General features: G+C 41.8%; 2 protein-coding genes across 3 annotated transcripts; both read right to left on the bottom strand.

Moving 5' to 3' along the window:
* Positions 1-443: 443 nt before the first annotated feature.
* On the bottom strand, positions 444-1577 carry LOC110500917 (troponin T, cardiac muscle isoforms-like). Its single transcript, XM_036957285.1, has one exon. The coding sequence runs from the start codon at positions 1234-1236 to the stop codon at positions 787-789; it is 450 nt and encodes a 149-aa protein (XP_036813180.1). The 5' UTR covers positions 1237-1577; the 3' UTR covers positions 444-786.
* A 2158-nt stretch (positions 1578-3735) lies between these two features.
* On the bottom strand, positions 3736-20325 carry LOC100653451 (nectin-1). Of its 2 annotated transcripts, XM_021577099.2 has the most exons (8): positions 19971-20325; positions 7364-7475; positions 6910-7257; positions 6438-6752; positions 6226-6334; positions 5996-6132; positions 5172-5292; positions 3736-4295 (listed from the first exon to the last, which is right to left on the bottom strand). In XM_021577099.2, exons 2-8 carry the CDS (start codon positions 7428-7430, stop codon positions 4169-4171), a joined length of 1224 nt encoding a protein of 407 aa, XP_021432774.2. In that variant the 5' UTR covers positions 7431-7475; positions 19971-20325; the 3' UTR covers positions 3736-4168. The 2 variants fall into 2 exon arrangements, with proteins under 2 accessions (XP_021432774.2, XP_036813175.1); XM_036957280.1 differs by lacking the exon at positions 7364-7475.
* Between the last annotated feature and the right edge of the window lie 242 nt (positions 20326-20567).

Raw genomic sequence — 20567 nt, 5'->3', positions numbered from 1 at the left:
CTCCCCAGAAATAGAATTCTGGATTATGGGTACACTCAATATGGCTAGCAGTCCACCCAACAGCCACCCATTGACTTGAATGGGGATACCCCTTATCGGAATTTGAACCCATAGTTAACTCCTTCTGGCCAAGACTCTGCAGGTCAATACAACTGCATTCCCCACCCTGAGCATGGCAGAGACTAAATTAGCTCTTTACAGTTCCATGTGTGCCACGCCTGTCAGGCACGAGCCACGTTTCAACCCTCTTGAAATGGACCAAGACAAACAAATAAACATTCATGACGTGTATGTTAATGTGTAAAAAAAAAACATTTTGCAATGTAGTACATTATCCCTTGGCTTGTATTTGACTGGCTCAGTAACCCTCACAGTAGAAAGAGAGGAATTTAACTAACCAGCTACAAAGACTGCTTAGGTATAATAACGACCAAAACTGCACCCAACATTCACATTTTATTAGAATGATCAAATCAAAACTGTGTTAACAGCATTCAAACAATTAGCTTGATCTGTGAATACGATATCAGGAACCATATACCTTGTGAACCATATTAAAATGTTTACATCCGACAACTACAGTCCCCAAAGAAAATTACAGCCTGTGCAAAACCTGTAAATACATTATGTAGGCTGATCAGTTATAGACCTGCTTAGCTAACGGTATACTGTAGAAACCCGCAAACAAAAAAACAAGCAGGTCTATACCCAATCCTCAGGAAATATGATAAAGCAGAAGCAGGTGGATGTACCTAAAACGGCCCAAAGACAGCTAGGGTAATCTGATCATGTCAAGGCCTCCTCTTCCCGGCGGGTCCGCTCCTCAGCAAGACGGGCCTGGCGCTCATTGTTCTGCTCGGCGCGCACGCGCTGCTGCTCGGCACGGCGGCGCTCGATGCGGCTGCGGAGGGCCACTAACTCCTCCTCCTCTTTCTGGCAGCTGGAGAAGTGCATCTCGATCAGGCTCTGCAGGTCATTGAAGTCCTTCTCCAGCCTCTTGCGGTGGAGGTCATCAAAGTCTAACTTCTCGCCGTCGGGCAGCTTGGGAGGAGCGATGTTGGTAATGTACTTGGTCCATGGCTTGGTCTCCCCCTCGCTCCCCTCACCATGTTCCCTCTCCTCCATCTCGTCCTCCTCATCTTCCTTATCCTCCTCCTGCTGCTCTTCTTCAGGCTCCTCTTCCACCTCAGGTGCCTCCTCTACTTCTTCCTCCACAATATCCTCTGTGTCAGACATGATGTTAAGCCTGCCTCTGAGACAGTCAAGAAGTCAAGTAAGAAAGACCAGCGGAGACACACACACACAGAGACCAACTTGTGTCCCAACAGTCAAGAGGGGAAGTGAAGTGAACTTTCAGGCTGCTTGGGCTCTTTTAAAGCTTTATCCTGAATATGTGTCCAAACCCCACTGTCTAGCCGAGATGTTCAGACAGATGGAATGGAGTCCATTTTCTTCTTCAACAAGTCTGCCCCCTCTCCTTAACCCCAGACTCTCCCCATCATTCCTTTCCAAGGACAATCGGAGTGCCCTATTTCAGACGCACAACAGATGCACTCAGGTGCCACTCAAACCTGTGCTCTCCTTCAAGCCCGCAATCGAATGTATACATCACGATCACAGCATGATTTTTGTCAGGGTCAAGAGAAGTTCTTACTCATATACTATGGGGTTATTTATGCACTTGGTCATCAAGAGGGAGAAAAAGAGAGAGAGTATATGGTAAGTACACCTGTAAAAAAAAAAAAAGTCATAGTGATCAAATAATCAAAGGGATGAAGTTTCCTAATTTCAGTTTAGAAGAATGAAGAGTAATAGTTTAATAGTGGAATGGTCACTATATCAATAACTATATAATGAATGGTCTCTTATATTCCACATAGAGTGATATATCAAGCACATGTATGGGTCATGCACCAAAGATAGACCATTGAAAAGGCTTGTTGCCAGTTAAAGTAGCACTTTGTTGTTAGAATGTGAACACCAGACAACGTAATTGCGGTCACCTCACTTATGCCATTACGTCATAACCACCATCTTGACTGAAGCACATTCATCTAGAGGCCTCGTTTTTCCACTGCGACTTACAGAGCTTACCGCTGAGCTCATCCTAGAGCAAAGCATGTCATTACAATATATAAAGTACCCTTTGCAAGAACACCAAAGCTGTGTGTGTATAATCTTTTCAATAGTTGTCCTTCCTACAACTATTTGAAATATGTTCACTTTGCTAATTGACACCTCAAATTAGTATCAATTTCCCCTAAATAACAAAGAAACTATGAAGAAATGCTTGACCACTGTTCCATTTTCATGTTGCACTTTGTAAAAAAAAATAAACAAATAAAAACCTCTTCCAGTTTGCCAGCCAAAGACGACCCTACCATAGTAAATACTATTTGAGCGCAAGCTTTCAACTGATCCTCCTGGAGTGCTGACAAAAAACACCCGTCCAAGAAAGATGGGCCCTGAAAATACAACTTCTAACAAGAACAATTTCTGAACACTGCCTCGTCTCCACTTCGGAATGTAATTCAAACATTCTTGCAATAGATGACTCCAGCTTTCAGGGTGGAGTGGATAGCTTTTTTAATGTTTACTTCTTGGGCACTGATGGCAACAATAGAATACAGTGTTCTGCACTTAAATATCCAGCCCTTGAGTTAAGAGCGCAAAAGGACAAATGTGGTTTTAGTATGAGATAATTGACAGGTGCTGTGCGTCGTCCACGGGTGTCCCCTATGAACACTGAGAATTCCAATAAACCGCTGTGCCGTGGAAGATTGATCCTCTTAGTGAATATGTAGCCTTTTCCTCAAAAGGCAACAGCAACATGGCAGAGTACAGGCCTTGGACTAAGGGCTAGGATTTGGGGACAGACAATAGAAGGATTTTGAAAGTGTCCCTGCACTCCACAGCCTAAGACTCACCCCTGAAGATTGCCAGCCAGTACCCACAACTAAGAGTCACAGTATTAAGGCCAGTACGGAGCCTCATTAAAATAGTAATAGCATCAGAACAAGCATCCGGTGCAACACAGATGTCAGTTTAAATGGGTTGAGAGAACATTTCAAACGTTTGTGGACTAAAGCTCTTCAATTTCTAGGGGAACGCCCCCAGTCCTCCATACCTAACTATTTTCCAATTGACACATTTCAGTGAGCAACAGAGGAACCCTCCAACCCAAAGAAAAAGACAAGACCAAACTTCAACCCTACTGATTGGTCAATTATAAGTAGCAGGTGGTGGTCTGGTTTAAAATTAAGACTTTTGGTCACTGATGGCAAGGGACAACTGTGTCCATCAATAGGAGCAAGGAGAAGTACAATTGACCAGGACTAGACTATAAATAGCCACACTACTGCCTCCCCTCTCTAGTATTAAGACTAGTGAAATGTGTCTTTTCATTTACAGTATTGTTTAGTTATGTGTTACAGTTTTATTTCTATTAAAATTCAGAGCTCACCTGTCTTTAAAACAGATTATTATTCTCTCTTTTGTAAGGCATTCCAGAGTAGTTCTTTGTTAGCCTCTAATTAAATATTGAGATGAAAAAACAAGTGTTTTTTTGAGCTTGTGTTTTAAATAGATCCCATTTAAGATAGTTGCATAGATCTGTCAGACCTAAGCCTGTAATGTTGCCACAGGCACATACAGAATATAGTATACTAAACACACTTCCAACAGGTCAACCCCAAAAAATCCTTTGCACTAGGAATGAAGGAAACGGTGCCCTCAAATGGTCAAACCATGTAGTTATTTTATACCAAAGTAACTGCCACATTCCAACACAGTACTGTATGACATAATAGGTCTACACAAATACAGTGATATTTAAACTTGCTTGAGGAATTTGTATAATTCAAACGATTAATGCTGTACACTCTTACGCCTAATACAATCTCGTATGTCGAGGTACAGTTTTACCATTACAAACTCTTAACAAAACTGTGTCTGAACATTTTTACATAAACAGTCAAGACCATAACAAAAACGTAGAAATCCCCATAGAAATCATCTTCACACTTGTGTACAGTAGTGTGCTGTGGAATTCTAAACAGTTTAGATGCTAGTTAGAACAACAACAAAAAGGCAAGAGCACAAAAACAAAACATGACCCTGTTTCTAACATCGCGGAACCCCTCATGTTACCCAATCAACACAATCCTTATCAAACCGCAACATTCTGTTTCTCAACCTCAACGGACTCACACACTGGAGAATCCTGCAGTTCTTTACGGCTTACCCTTCCTGGGTTTTGGATGGCCTCTCCACTACAAAAAAACAGTGCCATGGCTCTGCAAAGAACACATAGTGCCTTCAGAAAGTATTCATAACCCTTGACTTATTCCAATTTACTTTTGTGTTACAGCCTGAATTCAAAACGGATTAAATATACACTACCGTTCCCCAAAAAAAATTGTCCATTAAAATAACGTCAAATTGATCAGAAATACAGTGTGGACATTGTTAATGTTGTAAATGATTATTATAGCTGGAAACTACAGATTTTTTATGGAATATCTACATAGGTGTACAGAGGCCCGTTATCAGCAATCATCACTCCTGTGTTCCAATGGCAGGTTGTGTTAGCTAATCCAAGTTAATTACAAAACCCTTCTGCAATTATGTTAGCACAGCTGAAAACTGTTGTTCTGATTAAAGATGCAATAAAACTGGCCTTCTTTAGACTAGTTGAGTATCTGGAGCATCAGCATTTGTGGGTTCGATTACAGGCTCAAAATGGCCAGAAACAAATTTCTTCTGAAACTCGTCAGTCCTTTCTTCTTCTGAGAATTGAAGGCTATTCCATGTGAGAAATTGCCAAGAAACTGAAGATCTCGTACAACGCTGTGTACTACTCCCTTCACAGAACAGCGCAAACTGACTCTAATCAGAATAGAAAGAAGAGCAAGAGGACTGGGTGTATTGATACACCATCCAAAGTGTAATTAATAACCAGCTCAAAAGGGATATTCAATTTCTGATTTTTTTAAGCTAAATTTAATCCCGTTTGAATTCAGGCTGTAACAACAAAATGTGGAACAAGTCAAGATGTGTGAATACTTTCTGAAGGCACTGTAAATATAATTTTAGACAAAGCAGCAGCATATAATGATACTTGTCAATAAAGGTGTGTGTGCACGGTTTGACCTGAAGTTGTACAATGTTACCTCCCTCTCAGGGGTCCTCTGGAAAACAACAGCCAGAGTGATACAGTTACAATGCAGAGGAAGAGGAGGAGTATGGGGAGGAAAACCCACAAGGCTACTGGTACAATGGAGCGCTGATCAACTGCAAATAGGAAAAACAGAACCTTTACTTTCCAACAATCTACCTTTTCTTAAATATTATAAGTAACAATAATGGAACATAACTTTGTGTTGAAAACAGAGCTGGAGATATATACTAAGTGAACAAAACATTAGGAACACCTACTCTTTCCATGACAGACTAACCAGGTGAAAGCTATGATCCCTTATTGATGTCACTTAAATCAGTGTAGATGAAGGAAAGGAGACAGGTTAAAGATGGATTTTTAAGCCTTGAGACAATTGGGACATGGATTGTGCATGTCTGCCATTCAGAGGGTGAATGGGCAACATAAAATACCTTTAAAAACGGATTACGGTAGTAGGTGCCAGGCGCACCGGTTTTAGTGTCAAGAACTGCAACGTTGCTGGGTTTTTCACGCTCAACAGTTTCCCGTGTACGCTAAGAATGGTCCACCACCCAAAGGACATCCAGCCAATTTGACACAACTGTGGGAAGCATTGGAGTCAACATGGGCCAGCATCCGTGTGGAACGCTTTCGACACCTTGTAGAGTCAATGCCCCGACGAATTGAGGCTGTTCTGAGGGCAAAAGGGGGTGCAACTCAATATTAGGGAGGTGTTCCTAATGTTTTGTACAGTCAGTGTATGTTCAACTTCTGCAGAATGTATGCTTCAAATAAATGAATTAAATGTCAAGACGGCTAAGTTACACACGCCATTACCTTTATGCACATATAGGAAACCAGATGCTGCTCCGTATGGGTTGGACACCTCACAGCTGTACAGACCACTGAAGTCAGGGCCCACCTTCACTAACTCCAACAAGCCCCCAGTCTCACTGAGGTTTGATCTATTCAGTCTAAGACAAGTGTAGACGCATAGCAAAACATAGATGTAGACACTGATCCTTAGAAAATGGGTTGGGGGAAATGAAATACTGTGAACAACAGACCTCTTCCATGTGAACTCTGATGGAGGGGGGTTGGCATCTACTACACACTGAAACGCCGGTGCCTGGGGTGGCTTCTCATGAATGATGATTTTGACCGAATTTGGAGGATCTATAGAATAGGCATAAAGTTGTACCACATTATTTATGTGCTGTTACTGTTGTGTCTAATAAGGAGTAGAAACACTGTGGCTGTTGTCATGGAGAATACTCACAGTGTATATCGATCTCGTAGGGAACAACCTTCTGCTGGCTCAGAGTGGTGTGGTTCACCAGGCACTGAACCTCCTGTTGGTGCATGACTCTGGAGGGCTCTCCCTTCAGGTGGACCCTCACCGTGGCGGTGTCGTCTGGATTCAGTGTAGTGTTGGTTGAGGTTGTCAGACTCAGTGGTTGTCTTGCACTGGCCGTGCTCCACCGTACATCTGCAGGGGGCTTGGCGTTAGCCGCTGTGCATGTGGCCAAGATGCTCTCCTGCCCCTCAGCAACCACGGGTGGAGTCTCCACAGCAACCGAAATCACAGGAGGAACTATTGGGAAAAAACACAATAAACACATTGACTTAATATGAATGTCTTTATATACTTTAAAACCTAACCCTTGGATAGCAGGTAAAGGAGCACCACTAACATAATTATATCAAACAATTCATTACATTGGGGAAATACATCATAAATAACCTCTTACTTTGGACATTGAGGTGGATCTCTGCCTTGTATGGCCCACTGGGGAACACAGTGAAGATGCAAGTGTAGACGCCCTCATCAGTCAGGGACACATCCCCCAGTCGGATAGAGCCCACCAGCGCAGTGGTGTTCCCAATGAAGCCCACCCTGTCCCCCCGCCCCTTGACATGTGATGGACCCTGGCTAGGGGTGATGAAGAAGAAGTTGTGGTTGGCACGGTAACCCCTGGTACTCTTCTGCCATGAGATCTGGATGAGCTCCTCGTTTGTCTCCATGAGCTCACAGGTCAAGTCTGCGTGTTGTCCCTGAGTCACTGTTGGGCGGCCATTGTAAGAGATGACTCTGATACCTAAAGGAATATTAGCAGGATGCATAAGAGAGCAAATTTTCAGACTCTTCTTTATATTGTGGAGAACAAATGTTATGGGTTTGCTTTGCATCGCTCCTACACTCACCAACTCCAGTCTGAGTCAGCATGAGACAGAGGTCCACCAGAACCCAGAAATATGTTTGATTTTTCATTGGTATGCGATCTTGTGTATGACAACTTCAAGTAAACTTTCTAACCTGGGGGGGAGGGGGACACACAGTTTAGACCTATGCATAAGCACAATTAGAATGAAATGAGCCTGAGATGTAGACCAAGAGGCAAGATCACAACACCAGCAACCTAAACATGGGTCCAGGGGCAGAATGGGACAAGAAACCACAACGACACATTTTTCTCCCTTGAAGGCCCCGTTATTATCTAAATACTGAGAATGATAACATGCTGACTAACACTTCAATGTTAAACTGATTGTGGCAATAGGCCGAGTTTATCATTAGTCATGTAAACACATTACTCTGATTATCTTAACTCAGCAAATCATAATTGAAGTAAGCACACACCTAGATTTCTGAGTAATCTTTCTAATTACTCGGACATGTAAACACCTTCAAATCGGAGTTCCAGCAGTGTATTGGATCTGCACGTGGCAGCACCAGCAGCACCGCAGCACCAGCTAACCTCTTTTGCGCGAGTGAAGTCAGTTCTGAAAAACTTAATGCATCGTAGAAATTGTTTTCATATTCAAACTTTATGTCCAAACTCAGAATGAAATAACCTTCCCAAAAAGAACATGGTCGCTGTGATAAAGATATTATGTTGATTGCAGATGATTTTCAGCATTTATCAAAGTCCCACCAGGTAGCCCGATTTCAGATGTGTCCATGTAAACAGGATTATTAGGGAAATCGTTCTTCTTGAAAAGCATGTAAACATTTTCATCAAACAAATATATTAATCTGCTCACACAAACAAGTTCGCCAGGCCTACTGGGCTACAAATGGGGTGGGTAGGTTGACCTCCGGTCTCTCCCCACAGGAAGCCCGAGGTATGGGGAGCGGGGGAATCTATCAAATAGCACACCTCGAACTTTGTACAGTACTAATGTAATTAGAATATTTTTTTATATTTTTAAATAAATAATACAAATCGGTCACAATACGAAATGCTACCAAATAAACCAGAATTCCTTCAAAATATTGTGACTATATAGTTTCACGGACATATTGTTGCATTTTTTTCAGGTGTGTGCGAAATTTAAAACCAGCCTGCACACCACCAAGGTGAACTGGTTTCGTCTTGACTCTTGGTTGACAGTGTTGGGGGATGGGTAATGTATTGATGCTCGAGGGCCAAATCAACACAAAATGGATAAGAAGAGGTCTAAGCCATCAGGTGCCCAGTTTAGGAAAGAGGAAAGAAGAAGAGAAACGTGCAAAAGATAAAGGTATGCAGCCATGCCATCTCTTTATGAGTGTAATATTATGCATGTCATGAAATAGGCTAACAAACAGAAGTATTATACTAGCCTATGTTGCTTGCTATGCCATTACACGTAGGGCGACAATATTCAGTTTTCTGTCCAACTAGCTTACATAACATTGGATATCATTTCACACAGGTTCATCATGATAATGTGTGTAGCCTGCAGCAAAACGATTACAACCTAACTAGCACATTATTGATTTGGTTAACTTTCATTGGGGTGACATAAAGGTTTTCTGTGATTGTATTGACTAGGTCCTGAACTCAGTAAGGAGAATTTCCAATGCTGTAGGCTAACTTAAAAGACATCTATATTATGCTGATATTTTCTATATTTTGTGATATATTGAGTCTTTTGGGGTGTCTAATGCCTAGAATTAGCCAAGGAGGTCATATGATTTATTTGGTTCTTATTCTGAAGGTTTGATCAATTGTGCATAATGACATGTATATTTAATTGTGCAACAAATGTATTTCGGGTGTCAGACTCATATATTGTATTTCAATGCATGTTCAGGGGCACTTCTGAAATATTTTGGAGCACCCTCTGGCACTGGGCAGGATGAGGAGCCATCAACCTCCTCAGCCACACAGGTGTCGTCGCAAATGTTGTCTGAGCCTGAGGATGAAGACCCATTTGCTTCCACTTCTCCCCAGCAGGATTATTCAGGTGTGTTTGTGAGCACATGTGTGTGTGTGTGTGTGTGGGTACACGCACCTGTGTTTATGTGTGCATCCCTGCATAACATAAAAACATAAATAATTTCCCTTTTGCAAAGATTTAAATTTCCATATTGTAGGTAACAATGATGATTTTATTATTACTGGGTATGTATGTGGGATGTTCCACCACTAGAAATGCTGTGAATCACGTGTGTAAACTAATGCCCATGTGCTCTCCATCAGAAATACCTGTAGCAGCATCCCCACCAAATCCTGCTACTTAGGATGAACCACTGTCTACAGACCCTGCTGCTGAGGTTGAACCACTGTCTACAGACCCTGCTGCTGAGGATGAACCACTGTCTACAGACCCTGCTGCTGAGGATGAACCACTGTCTACAGGCCCTGCTGCTGAGGTTGAACCACTGTCTACAGACCCTGCTGCTGAGGTTGAACCACTGTCTACAGACCCTGCTGCTGAGGATGAACTACTGTCTACAGACCCTGCTGACTGGCCTTCAGTTCTGACTGACATAATTCAGACAACTAGTTTGCAGAGGACCAAGTGAGGTAACACCTAACTTTGTTTTCCCAAGGAATGAGAGTGATGGAAGAAGTTGCCACCACCAGTATTTCAGGAAGACCTTGGTGAGTGGTGAAAAAAAATCCCTAGAAATTGGTTGATGTATTCTGAAAGAAACAACAGCCTCTTCTCCTGCAATCTCTTTTCTAAGAATAGAATATATTTAGCAAACTCAGGACTGACAGACTGGAAACATGCAAGTTCTTTGCTAACTTCACACGACAGCAGTCCAGAAGACCAAAACTGCATGAAAAAGAACTGGCAATGAGGATCACAAAAGGGGGAAACAATTGATAAGCATGAGATGGCACTTATGGAGCCTGAGAGGATAAGATGGAGAGAGGCGTTGACACATCTGACTGCTATTGTGCAGTCTCTGGCAGTTAGAAATCTGGCACTATGGGGACACACAGAAACACTGTACTCTCCATCAAATTGACATTTCCTCAAAGAGGTTGAACTGATGGCACAATTTGATCCAGTCATGAAAGAGCACTTTAACCGTGTCCAAAAAGGGAACTCGAGTCACACCACCAGCTACCTTGGCCACCAAATACAGAATTAACTCATTGATTTGTTGAGCAGCAAGGTCTTTTCAATAATGGTGAGTGACATCAAGCTGGCAAGATACTTCTCTATCATTCTAGATTGCACCTCAGATGTCAGCCACACTGAACAGTTGTCAGCTGTGATTAGCATGGTGTCACTGAAGGAGGAGCCCCACATAAAGGAACATTGTATGGGGTTTTGAGGCAGAGGAGTCCAGGGCCAACATTTGCTTGAGCTGCTGATATTTATACCTGAAAGGGAGCTCTCAGAAATGTACCCAAATTTATGGACTGCTCTCAGAATTTGTCTCTCTTCCAGTGACCGTAGCTGAAGCAGAGAGGAACTTTTCAAAGCTGAAGCTCATCAAATCCTACCTGAGGTCCACCATGTCACAGGAACACCTTAGTGGCCTTGCTGTCATCAGTATGGACCATGCAATTACTGTGCACATTTCTTATGATGATGTAATTGATGACTTTGCATCAAGGAAGGCAAGAAAGGTCAGGGTTTATGGCAGTTATGCAATTTAGTTTGTGTGTTTCTTGTTTGAAGTGCAATAGTGCAATAATCAGGTTCCTTTTTTATAAGTGTGTTATTCTATATGTGTATTTGTGTGATATAGGACTTGTGCGTTTTTTTTGCATTTTCCAATTAAGAACATTCAAAACAAAAGTGAAAAGATATTAGACAACGATAGGACAAAGTGACAGTAACAGACGAGCGTAACAAAAATAAATAATAATAATAATTATATAAACAAACATACATTAAGAAAAAATAAAAATAAATAACGAGACATTGGATCACCTGCCGTAGGCTACATATTATACATTACGTGTGAAACATTATGTGAGGATTATGTATAGATTCAATCCATGAGATGTGGGGGGAGATTCTCCATATAGCCAATAAAAGGTTGCCAAATTCTGTAAAATGTCTTTAACTTATTCCTCAAGCAGTAAGTGATTTTCTCCAAAGGATACAACTATTAACTTCCGATAGCCACATTGCAACTGGCAGGGAGGAATCCAATTTCCATTTCAAGGCAATACATTTTTTGGCGATCGCTAGCAATATCGCTGTTAGCTTTATAGTATGGCTTTGCCTAAGATTGGTGTTAGTAAAGTTACCCAGTAGACAGACCTCCAGGTCTAAAGGGAATGCAACCCCGTGAATTGAGGATATGGTATCGCATACCCCCTGCCAGAAACTGTGTAGTTTTGAACACTGCCAAGTGGAATGGAGGAATGTTCCTTCATTTGAGCCACATCTAAAACATAGGGAGGAGATATCTGGGTTGAACTTGTGCAGTCTAGATGGGGTGATATAGAGCTGATGGAGGAAATTGGAAAACTGGATCCGTCTGTATCTGGAGTTCAATGTGGATGTAACACCATCCCTGCATAGGTCACTCCATAGACCCTCATCAAGATCAATACCCAGATCTTTTTCCCATCTAAGTCGGGGTTTATCTAGCCCAGGCAGTGTTGGTCCTGACATAAGAGCATCATATACACGGGAAATGGTCTTGAACAGTGGTTGGTCTGCGTGGCAGAGTTGTTCAATAGGTGACATCTTAGGTAGGTTCCATTGTCCCTTGAGAGTCACCCTAATAAAGTTTCGTAGTTGTAGGTAGCTAAAGAAGTCCCTGTTAGGCAAGTGGTATTTCTGTTTCAGCTGATCAAAAGACATAAGAACTCCCTCCTCGTAACAATGTTCCAGAAGAGTGATCCCCTTATCAGACCATGGTCTAAAGTTACTATTCTGGAAAAACATAGGGATCAATCTATTGTTCCATAAAGGGGTTTTAGGGGAAAGGAATCCCCCTCGTCCGAACAGCTCATGCAGTTTGCCCCATGCCAGGACAGAATGTATGATTAAAGGGTTGTCTGTGATGGTTTTTATAGATTTTCTGTCCCATTTGTAAAACAAATCTGCCCCAGTGTCATCATTTACCTCAAGCTTTTCAATGTTCAACCATGAGGGAGAGGGACCATTGTCAAACCTCTGAGCCAGAAACCTAGACTGTGCAGCCCAGTAGTACATTCTAAAATTGGGGAGGTTTAAGCCCCCTTGACTGTAATCAAGGGTCAGTTTATCCAGGCCAACCCTAGGAGTTTTGCCGTGCCAGATAAACCGTCTGGTCAGCTTGTCGGGAGAGGAAAAAAAATGCTGCGGGAACAGGGATAGGGAGAGATTGAAACAGATATAGAAATCTGGGCAGGACATTCATTTTAATTACATTGATTCTACCCAGTAGAGTGAGAGGTAAGTCCATCCATTTACAAAGGTCAACCTCCACCTTTTGCAACAAACTGGCCAGATTGAGTTTATAGAGGTTGTTCAGATTACCATCCACCATTATGCCCAAATATGTGAAGCCCATAGGCGACCATCTAAAAGGAAACTTGTGCTTGATGGTATGATGGTCAAAGACAGACAACGGTAAGATTTCGCTTTTATCAAAATTGACCTTATATCCAGAGAAATAACTATAACACTGTAGTAGGATCTGCAAGTGAGAGAGGGAGTGTTCTGGGTTTGTTAGAAATAAGATAAGGTCGTCCGCAAAGAGGGATAATTTATGGGTATGGGGGCCCACCTCAAAGCCATGTATGTCAGGGCACCTTCTAATAGCCTCAGCCAACGGTTCGATGGCGAGGGCAAAGAGGTGGGGGCTAATTGGGCAACCTTGTCTGTTCCCCCTATAAAGAGGGAAAGAGGAGGAAGTACTCCCATTGGTAGAAATCCTAGCTTTAGGAGATTTGTAGAGTGATTTTATCAAATTTACAAACACGGTACCTAAACCGAACTTTTCCAAGACGCGAAAGAGGTATGGCCATTCAACCCTATCAAAGGCCTTTTCAGCGTCGAGGGAGACTGCGACACTAGGTATTTTGTTATTGTTAGCAAGGTGAATTATATCAAAGAACCTTCTGAGATTATTGGAGGACAAACTAATATTTATGAAGCCAGTCTGATCTGGGTTGACCAACAGGGGAAGACATGACTCCAGTCTCTTAGATAGCATCTTGGTGACCAGTTTACAATCTGTGTTGTAATCACTGCTTGAGAGAAGGACTCTGGAAAGCAGTTGTCTTCTCTGGCTTTTTTAAGTACCTCCATAAGGTAGGGGACCAACAGCTCCCTAAATTCTTTATAGAACTCTGGAGGGAAGCCATCCTCCCCAGGAGATTTATTAGAAGGTAAGGATTTAATGGCCTCCAACAATTCAGGAACTGAGAAGTGTTCACTCAAGACGCTCGCTGTCTTCCCCTGACAGGCATGGGAGGTTGAGAGAGGAGAGAAAGGAGTCGATCTCTGATAGATCATCGCTTGATTGGGAAGTGTAGAGGTCTTCATAGTATTTCTTAAAAGTATTATTAATTTCAGTAGGGTCGAAAGATATCTCATTAGTAAGAGTTTCTATGGCATTAATTGTCCTCTTACTTTCCTCTGCTTTCAGTTGCCATGCCAATACTTTGTGAGCTTTCTTTCCAAGCTCGTAATAACGCTGTTTTGATTTAGTGATGGCCCTCTCAGCTTGATATGTGTTCAGAATATTATATTTAAGTGTTTTATTTACCAAAAGCCTGTATAGATCTTTAGTCGGGCCTCTTTGGTAGGTTTTCTCTAGCTCGGAGATTTCAGATTCAAGGGCACTCAGTTTCGCACCGTGTTTTCTCTTCAGCCCTTTAGTATAGGAAATAATCTGTCCCCTCAGATAGGCCTTCAATGTGTCCCAAAGAATGAAGCTGTCAGGAGCAGAGGGTTTGTTTGTCAAAGTAAAAATATTGATCTGCTCTTTGATGAATGCACAAAATTCAGGTTGCTTTAGGAGTGTAGAATTTAGTCTCCATCTATATGCTCCATTTACCTTGGTAGGAATGGAGATTGATAATACCAGAGGAGAATGGTCACTAAGCAATCTGGGGAGATACTCGACATCTAACACTCTATGAAACAGTTGTGTCGAAAGTAAAAAGTTATCTATGCGTGTGTGTGTCTTGTGTGGGTGTGAATAAAAAGAGTAGTCCCTATCCTGTGGGTGCAACTGTCTCCAGATGTCTAGTAAATTGAGATCTTTCATGAATGACATGGTGAGCTTGCCGGCTTTGGTAAGAAGTGAGGGTTTATCAGAAGACCTATCAACAACTGTATCTAAGCAAAAATTTAAATCTCCTCCAACCAGTAGCCATCCTGGTGGTGCTTGAGCGACCTGAAGGAAGACATTCTGAATAAACATATGGTCATCGAAGTTAGGAGCATAAATATTCAATAGGGTCCAAGACTCTGAAAACATATGCCCCTGCACCAAAACAAACCTGCCAGAGGGATCAGAGATGGTGTTGTTGACGCAGAAGGGGATGTGTCTACTTATCAAAATGGCAGTTCCTCTTGCTTTGGAGTTAAAAGAGGATGCAAAAACTTGTCCTACCCATTCCCTCTTCAATTTCTTGTGTTCACTGGCTGTATAAGATGTGTTTCTTGTAAAAACACAATGTCAGCCTTTCATTTCTTAAAGTATGTATAGACTATTTTCCTTTTAAATCGGGCTGTTAAGACCTTTTACGTTGAATGTGACATATTTTCGTGGATTAAGCATAGGTTGGGTTTCAAATATGTAACTGAATAGAAATCCATCATATGCAGATAATTAGGAAATGTTTCAACTTTGGTTTGAGCACAAAAGTGACCTGTGTGTCTCTTTAGGAAGGAAACAATAAACATAGAAAAAAGGAAGAAAAGAATAATAAAAATCCCACCCACCCCGATTGTCAGAATAAAACAACAATCCCAACAATCAAACATGAATACACTTGTAGAGATACGTTGCTGCTCGCTTTCCATCTTGCTCTTACTAGCTAAACCTTGGCGTAAACTAAAACCTGCGAGCTCTCTAAGTTGAAAACAAACGTTGTGAATAGATATTTATGGCTGAATATTTACTGCCCACTGTTAGGGATGCTTGAGTCTCTTTTCGAAAGATGAACATAAATGAGGGGGAAAGCAGTGGGCCTAAGCCCACTTATTGCTTCGCCCAGTAGATATGGACTAAACCTAAATATACTCTCCTGTAATGTAATAGAACTCACCCCGGGAAGATACGGTTAGTTGAAAATGTACAAATCAATTATAGTGACCGGGAGATACCAGCAGTTCAATCCGGATAAGAGAAAACAAACAAACTGCATTTCATCCCCCAGAGAGACCGTCCTGGCTCAGATGTTGCTCAGTTCTTTGAGAAAGGTGTGCACTTCTCCCGGTGTGTTGAAGAGATGGCTTCGGCCTTTGTACTGAACTTTCATCCGCGCAGGGTGGATGAGGTAGCCGGTGATGTTCTTCTCCTTCAGTGCTTTGGCGGCAGGTCTGAACTGCTTGCGACGTCTGGCGAGATCCGCGTTCATATCTGGGAAAAGGCTGACCCTCTTTCCATCGATGGTGATGTCCCCTTTGGCTCTTGCGAGTTGCAGTATCTTCTCTCTGTCTTGGAAATGGAGGAACCTGATCAGGACGGCTCGTGGGGGCTCATCTGGCCGGGGTTTCGGCGCTGATGTTCTGTGGGCGCATTCGATTTCCAGCGGCTTGGTGAAGTTGATTATGACTAGGACCTCCGGGATCCATTGAGTGAAGAAACGGACCGGGTCACGGCCCTCGCTGTCCTCTTTCAATCCCACCACACGGATATTACTACGTCTCCTCTGGTTCTCCATCTGGTCTACCTTGTTTTTGAGGTAGGCATTGTCCTTTTGCAGTTGTATCAAGACCTGGTCATGTCTAGCGATGGTATCTTCAACTGTGCTACTGCGCAACTCTGCCTCAGTCGTTCTCAAAAGGAGATCATTCATGGAGGATTTCAGGTCGTCAATGGAAGAATGGAGTTCAGTCGATTTCTTATCAATTTTCAGAGAAAGACCTCTGTTACCATCCTGAATTTCCCGGAGGAGAGTAGCCAGCATATTGGCAGGCTCGCAAGAGGCTACTGAGAGCAACAGTCTGGAAGTGTCGTCTGAGTTATGAGGGCTAATGCTAATCTTGCTAGCTGTAGCGTTATCGTTATCTTGGGAATCAACTACGTTTTGGTCGTCCTTCTTGCCTCTCGGTCGGAGGTCCATGGCTCTTTGGGAAGGTAAGTACTTGACAATTTATCAGCCGATGTTAGAATATTGTTTCAACGTTGTTATTTAGGTAAAAATAGAATAACTTTGAAGAGCTCGGTTTGTCAACGTCTGCTCAGCTCCGCGGCATCACGTGCTCCCGCCGACTTGTGCGTTTTTTGTTAGCAATAGGATAAGAGTGAAATTATTTGATTCTCTTTTTTATTTGTATTTATATACTACAATTTGTTTCTATTTTTCTTTGTTACTTTTTGAGTCTTATTTCCGTATATATATATTTTAATATTTATATAGTTTTCAATGTTATGATTATCTGTGTTGTCCCAAATGTCTGAATAAAAAGGACAGTTAGTGCTGAATGTTTTTTTTAATTTATGTTTTGCACCCGGCAACGCATCTCCGTCGCGTGGAGCTGATCGGGCTGTTGATTGTGGCCTGTGGAATGTGTTCCCAATCCTCTTCAATGGTTGGATATTGGCGGGAACTGGAAAACGCTGTTGTACGCGTCAATCCAGCGCATCCCAAACAATCTCAATGAGTGACATGTCTAGTTAGTATGCAGGCCATGGAAGAACTGGGAAATGTTCAGCTTCCAGGAATAATGTACAGATCCTTGCGACATGGGGCCGTGCATTACTATGCTAAAACATGAAGTGATGGAGGCGGATGAATGGCACGACAATGGGCTTGAGGATCTCATCACGGTATCTCTCTGCATTCAAATTGCCATAGATAACAAACACAATTGTGTTTGTTGTTCGAAGCTTATGCCTGCCCATACCATAACCACACCGCCACCATTGGGCACGCTGTTCGCAACGTTGACGCCAGCAAACCGCTCGCGCACACGACGAGATTCATCCATGAAGAACACACTTCCCCAGCGTGTCAGTCGCCATTGAAGGGGAGCATTTGCCCACTGATGTTGGTTATGACGCGGAACTTCAGTCAGGTCGTCAAGATCCTGGTGGAAATTCCTGCAGTCAGCATGCCAGTTGCACGCTCCCTCAAAACTTGAGACATCTTTGGCATTGTGTTGTGTGACAAAACTGCGCATTTTAGAGTGGCTTTTTATTGTCCCCAGCACAAGGCATACCTGTGTAATGATCATGCTGTTTAATCAGATTCTTTATATGCCACACCTGTCAGGTGGATGGATTATCTTGGAAAAGGAGAAATGCTCACTAACCAGGATGTAAACAAATTTGTGCACACCATTTGAGAGAAATCTTCGTTTGTGTGTATGAACAATTTCTGGGATCTTTTATTTCAGCTCATGAAACATGGGACCAAAACTTTACACGTTGCGTTTATATTTTTGTTCAGTATAGTTGATGATCCCTGTGCTAAAGTGTAATTCTGATCCTGGCTGATATGTAGATCTGTATTTGATTGATAAAATATTTAAAAACTGTGCCTAAATAAATGACATTAACAGAAATTATGAAATTAATTTCCATGATTATTATAATTTTGCTAAACTTTTCCAGGCCTGGAAAAAATACATTTTAAAATTCCATTATTTTTAGAGGAATTTCATGACTGTACAAACCCTTATAGATAATTTGTTCTACTACTTGTGAGGCACAGTTGAATGAGCATAATATATACAATACCAGTCAAACGTTTGGAGACACCTATCATTCCAGAGGTTATTTTTTCTACATTGCAGAATAATAGTGAAGACATTAAAACTATGAAAGAACACATATGAAATCATGTAGTAACCAAAAAAGTGATAAACAAGTCAAAAAATATTTTATATTTGAGATTCTTCAAAGTAGCCAGCCTTTGCCTTGATGATAGCTTTGCACACGCTTGGCATTCTCTCAACCAGCTTCATGAGGTAGTCACCTGGAATGCATTTCAATTAACAGGCGTGCCTTGTTAAAAGTTCATTTGTGGTATTTCTTTCCTTCTTAATGCCTGTGAGCCAATCAGTTGTGTTGTGACCAGGTAGGGGTGATATACAGAAGAGAAACGACAGTCCATGATTACTTTAAGACATGAAGGTCAGTCAACACAGAACATTTCAAGAACTTTTAAAGTTTCTTGAAGTGCAGTCGCAAAAACCATCAAGCGCTATGATGAAACTGGCTCTCATGAGGACCACCACAGGAATGGAAGACCCAGAGTCACCTCTGCTGCAGAGGATAAATTCATTAGAGTTACCAGCCTCAGATTACTACATGATTCCATATGTGTTATTTCATAGTTTGTCTTCACTATTATTCTACAATATATAAAATAGTTAAAAAATAAAAAAACGAATGAGAAGGTTTGTTCAAACATATTTATAGACCAATACAATATAGACCAATACAAAGTGTATTTCGGCACAACACCGGGCCGCCAAACTGTGCTGATCTCGACAACGTGGCCATCTAAAAATCCCCACCTCCACCTGACATCCCGATCAAGTTGTAGGCGATTTAATGACAATGTTAGATAGCTAACCTAACCTACAAATTAAGATATCCTATATGTGTGTTCCACTTTCTATACATTTCGAGTAAGTATCTCGAAATGTTTAGTTAGTATTGAAGTTTATTTTTGGGGGCTTGGATATCAGCAAATCCATCTCCCCACTAGCCCATAACCTCATTCATTTGAATCATATCTTTATACTTCACGTTGCCTGTTTGTATCAGTTGCAAAAACATTGGCAACTTTGTATTTGTAGACAAATGTGTTTAAGTTGTCGGCGGTCACGGAGAGAGAAATACGGTCATTATATTTTTAGGCCGAAAAAGCGTCTAAGGATGCACTAACGTAGCCCTTTACTACATGTGGCCTGTGCCAGGCGTTAGATTACGAGCGTTTTCACGTGCAATTGGTTTTGGGAAACAGCTCGGAGATGTAACGATGCTCCTACAAAGGTTATATGGATAAACTCGATCCTTTTGGGAAACCCTTCTACGATCCAAACACATAAAAGACACACCCTCTTCCCTCAAATGAACTTCTCATGATGAGTTGACACTTGCAGAGCGAGTGAAGACTGAATGGACCGCCCTGGCACGGAAATGTGCCACAAGTTCATCCCAAGGTTGTTTTCAGTCATCATGGAACCCACCTGGAGCTGTGGTGTGTGTGCATTATATGCGCTAGTCATTTATGATTGCATTTCATATCTTGGCTAGAAGACGACGCATGCTAGCCATCCGACAATATCAGGTAAATCGAACATTACTATGTACAAGTGTGATGTCAGGGAAAGTTGTATGCGCTAGATAAAGTTTCAAAAAGCTAACCAAACACTTATGATACGTGTTTGTGCCATCATGTGCATTACTAGCACAATTTCTAAAATATTAACATTCGTTTTTACTTACACTTGTATGTTTACTTCTCCATGTTGATGTGGGTTTTAAGTTTTGGCTGATTTAGCGGATGTACAATCATCGCGAACAGGTGTGCGGTCCAAACACTTAAGACACACCCTATCCCCTCAGCCCTCAAATTAAGAAGACACTTCGCGATGATTGTGTTTTCAGCCACCCGTAGTTTGTTAGCGGACGTACAATCGTAGCGAATAGAATTATGGGGAGTTTTAGGATCCAGCTTGAAGATAATTGTATGCTCGCAAAGGCGACTAAAAACGAGGGCTGCGGTGCTTACGTTGCAAACTTCCCATGATTGGCTAATCATTTGGACAACTCGCGACTCCCCCAATGGCATAAGGCGAGGGTAAATTGGAAACCAAAGAGTTCATTCACAGTTGCTTTGTTTCGTCCTCCGAAAAACGTGTTCGTACAGGGACCTCTTCTGGACAGAAATATATTGCAGTCATATATGTATTTAATAAAAAAAAAATCACAGACCATGTTTAATTCAGTCATAATGTAAACTATTTGGGCCATGAATTACATTTTGCCAACAATTAAATGCACGGGTCAAATAATTTATATTATGACAATTTATTAAACATG

The sequence above is a fragment of the Oncorhynchus mykiss genome, chromosome 21 (genome assembly GCF_013265735.2).
Source record: "Oncorhynchus mykiss isolate Arlee chromosome 21, USDA_OmykA_1.1, whole genome shotgun sequence".
Lineage (NCBI taxonomy): Eukaryota > Metazoa > Chordata > Actinopteri > Salmoniformes > Salmonidae > Oncorhynchus > Oncorhynchus mykiss.
The sequence above is the reverse complement of the archived record's forward strand: the minus strand, read 5'-3'. Positions and strand labels throughout refer to the sequence as shown.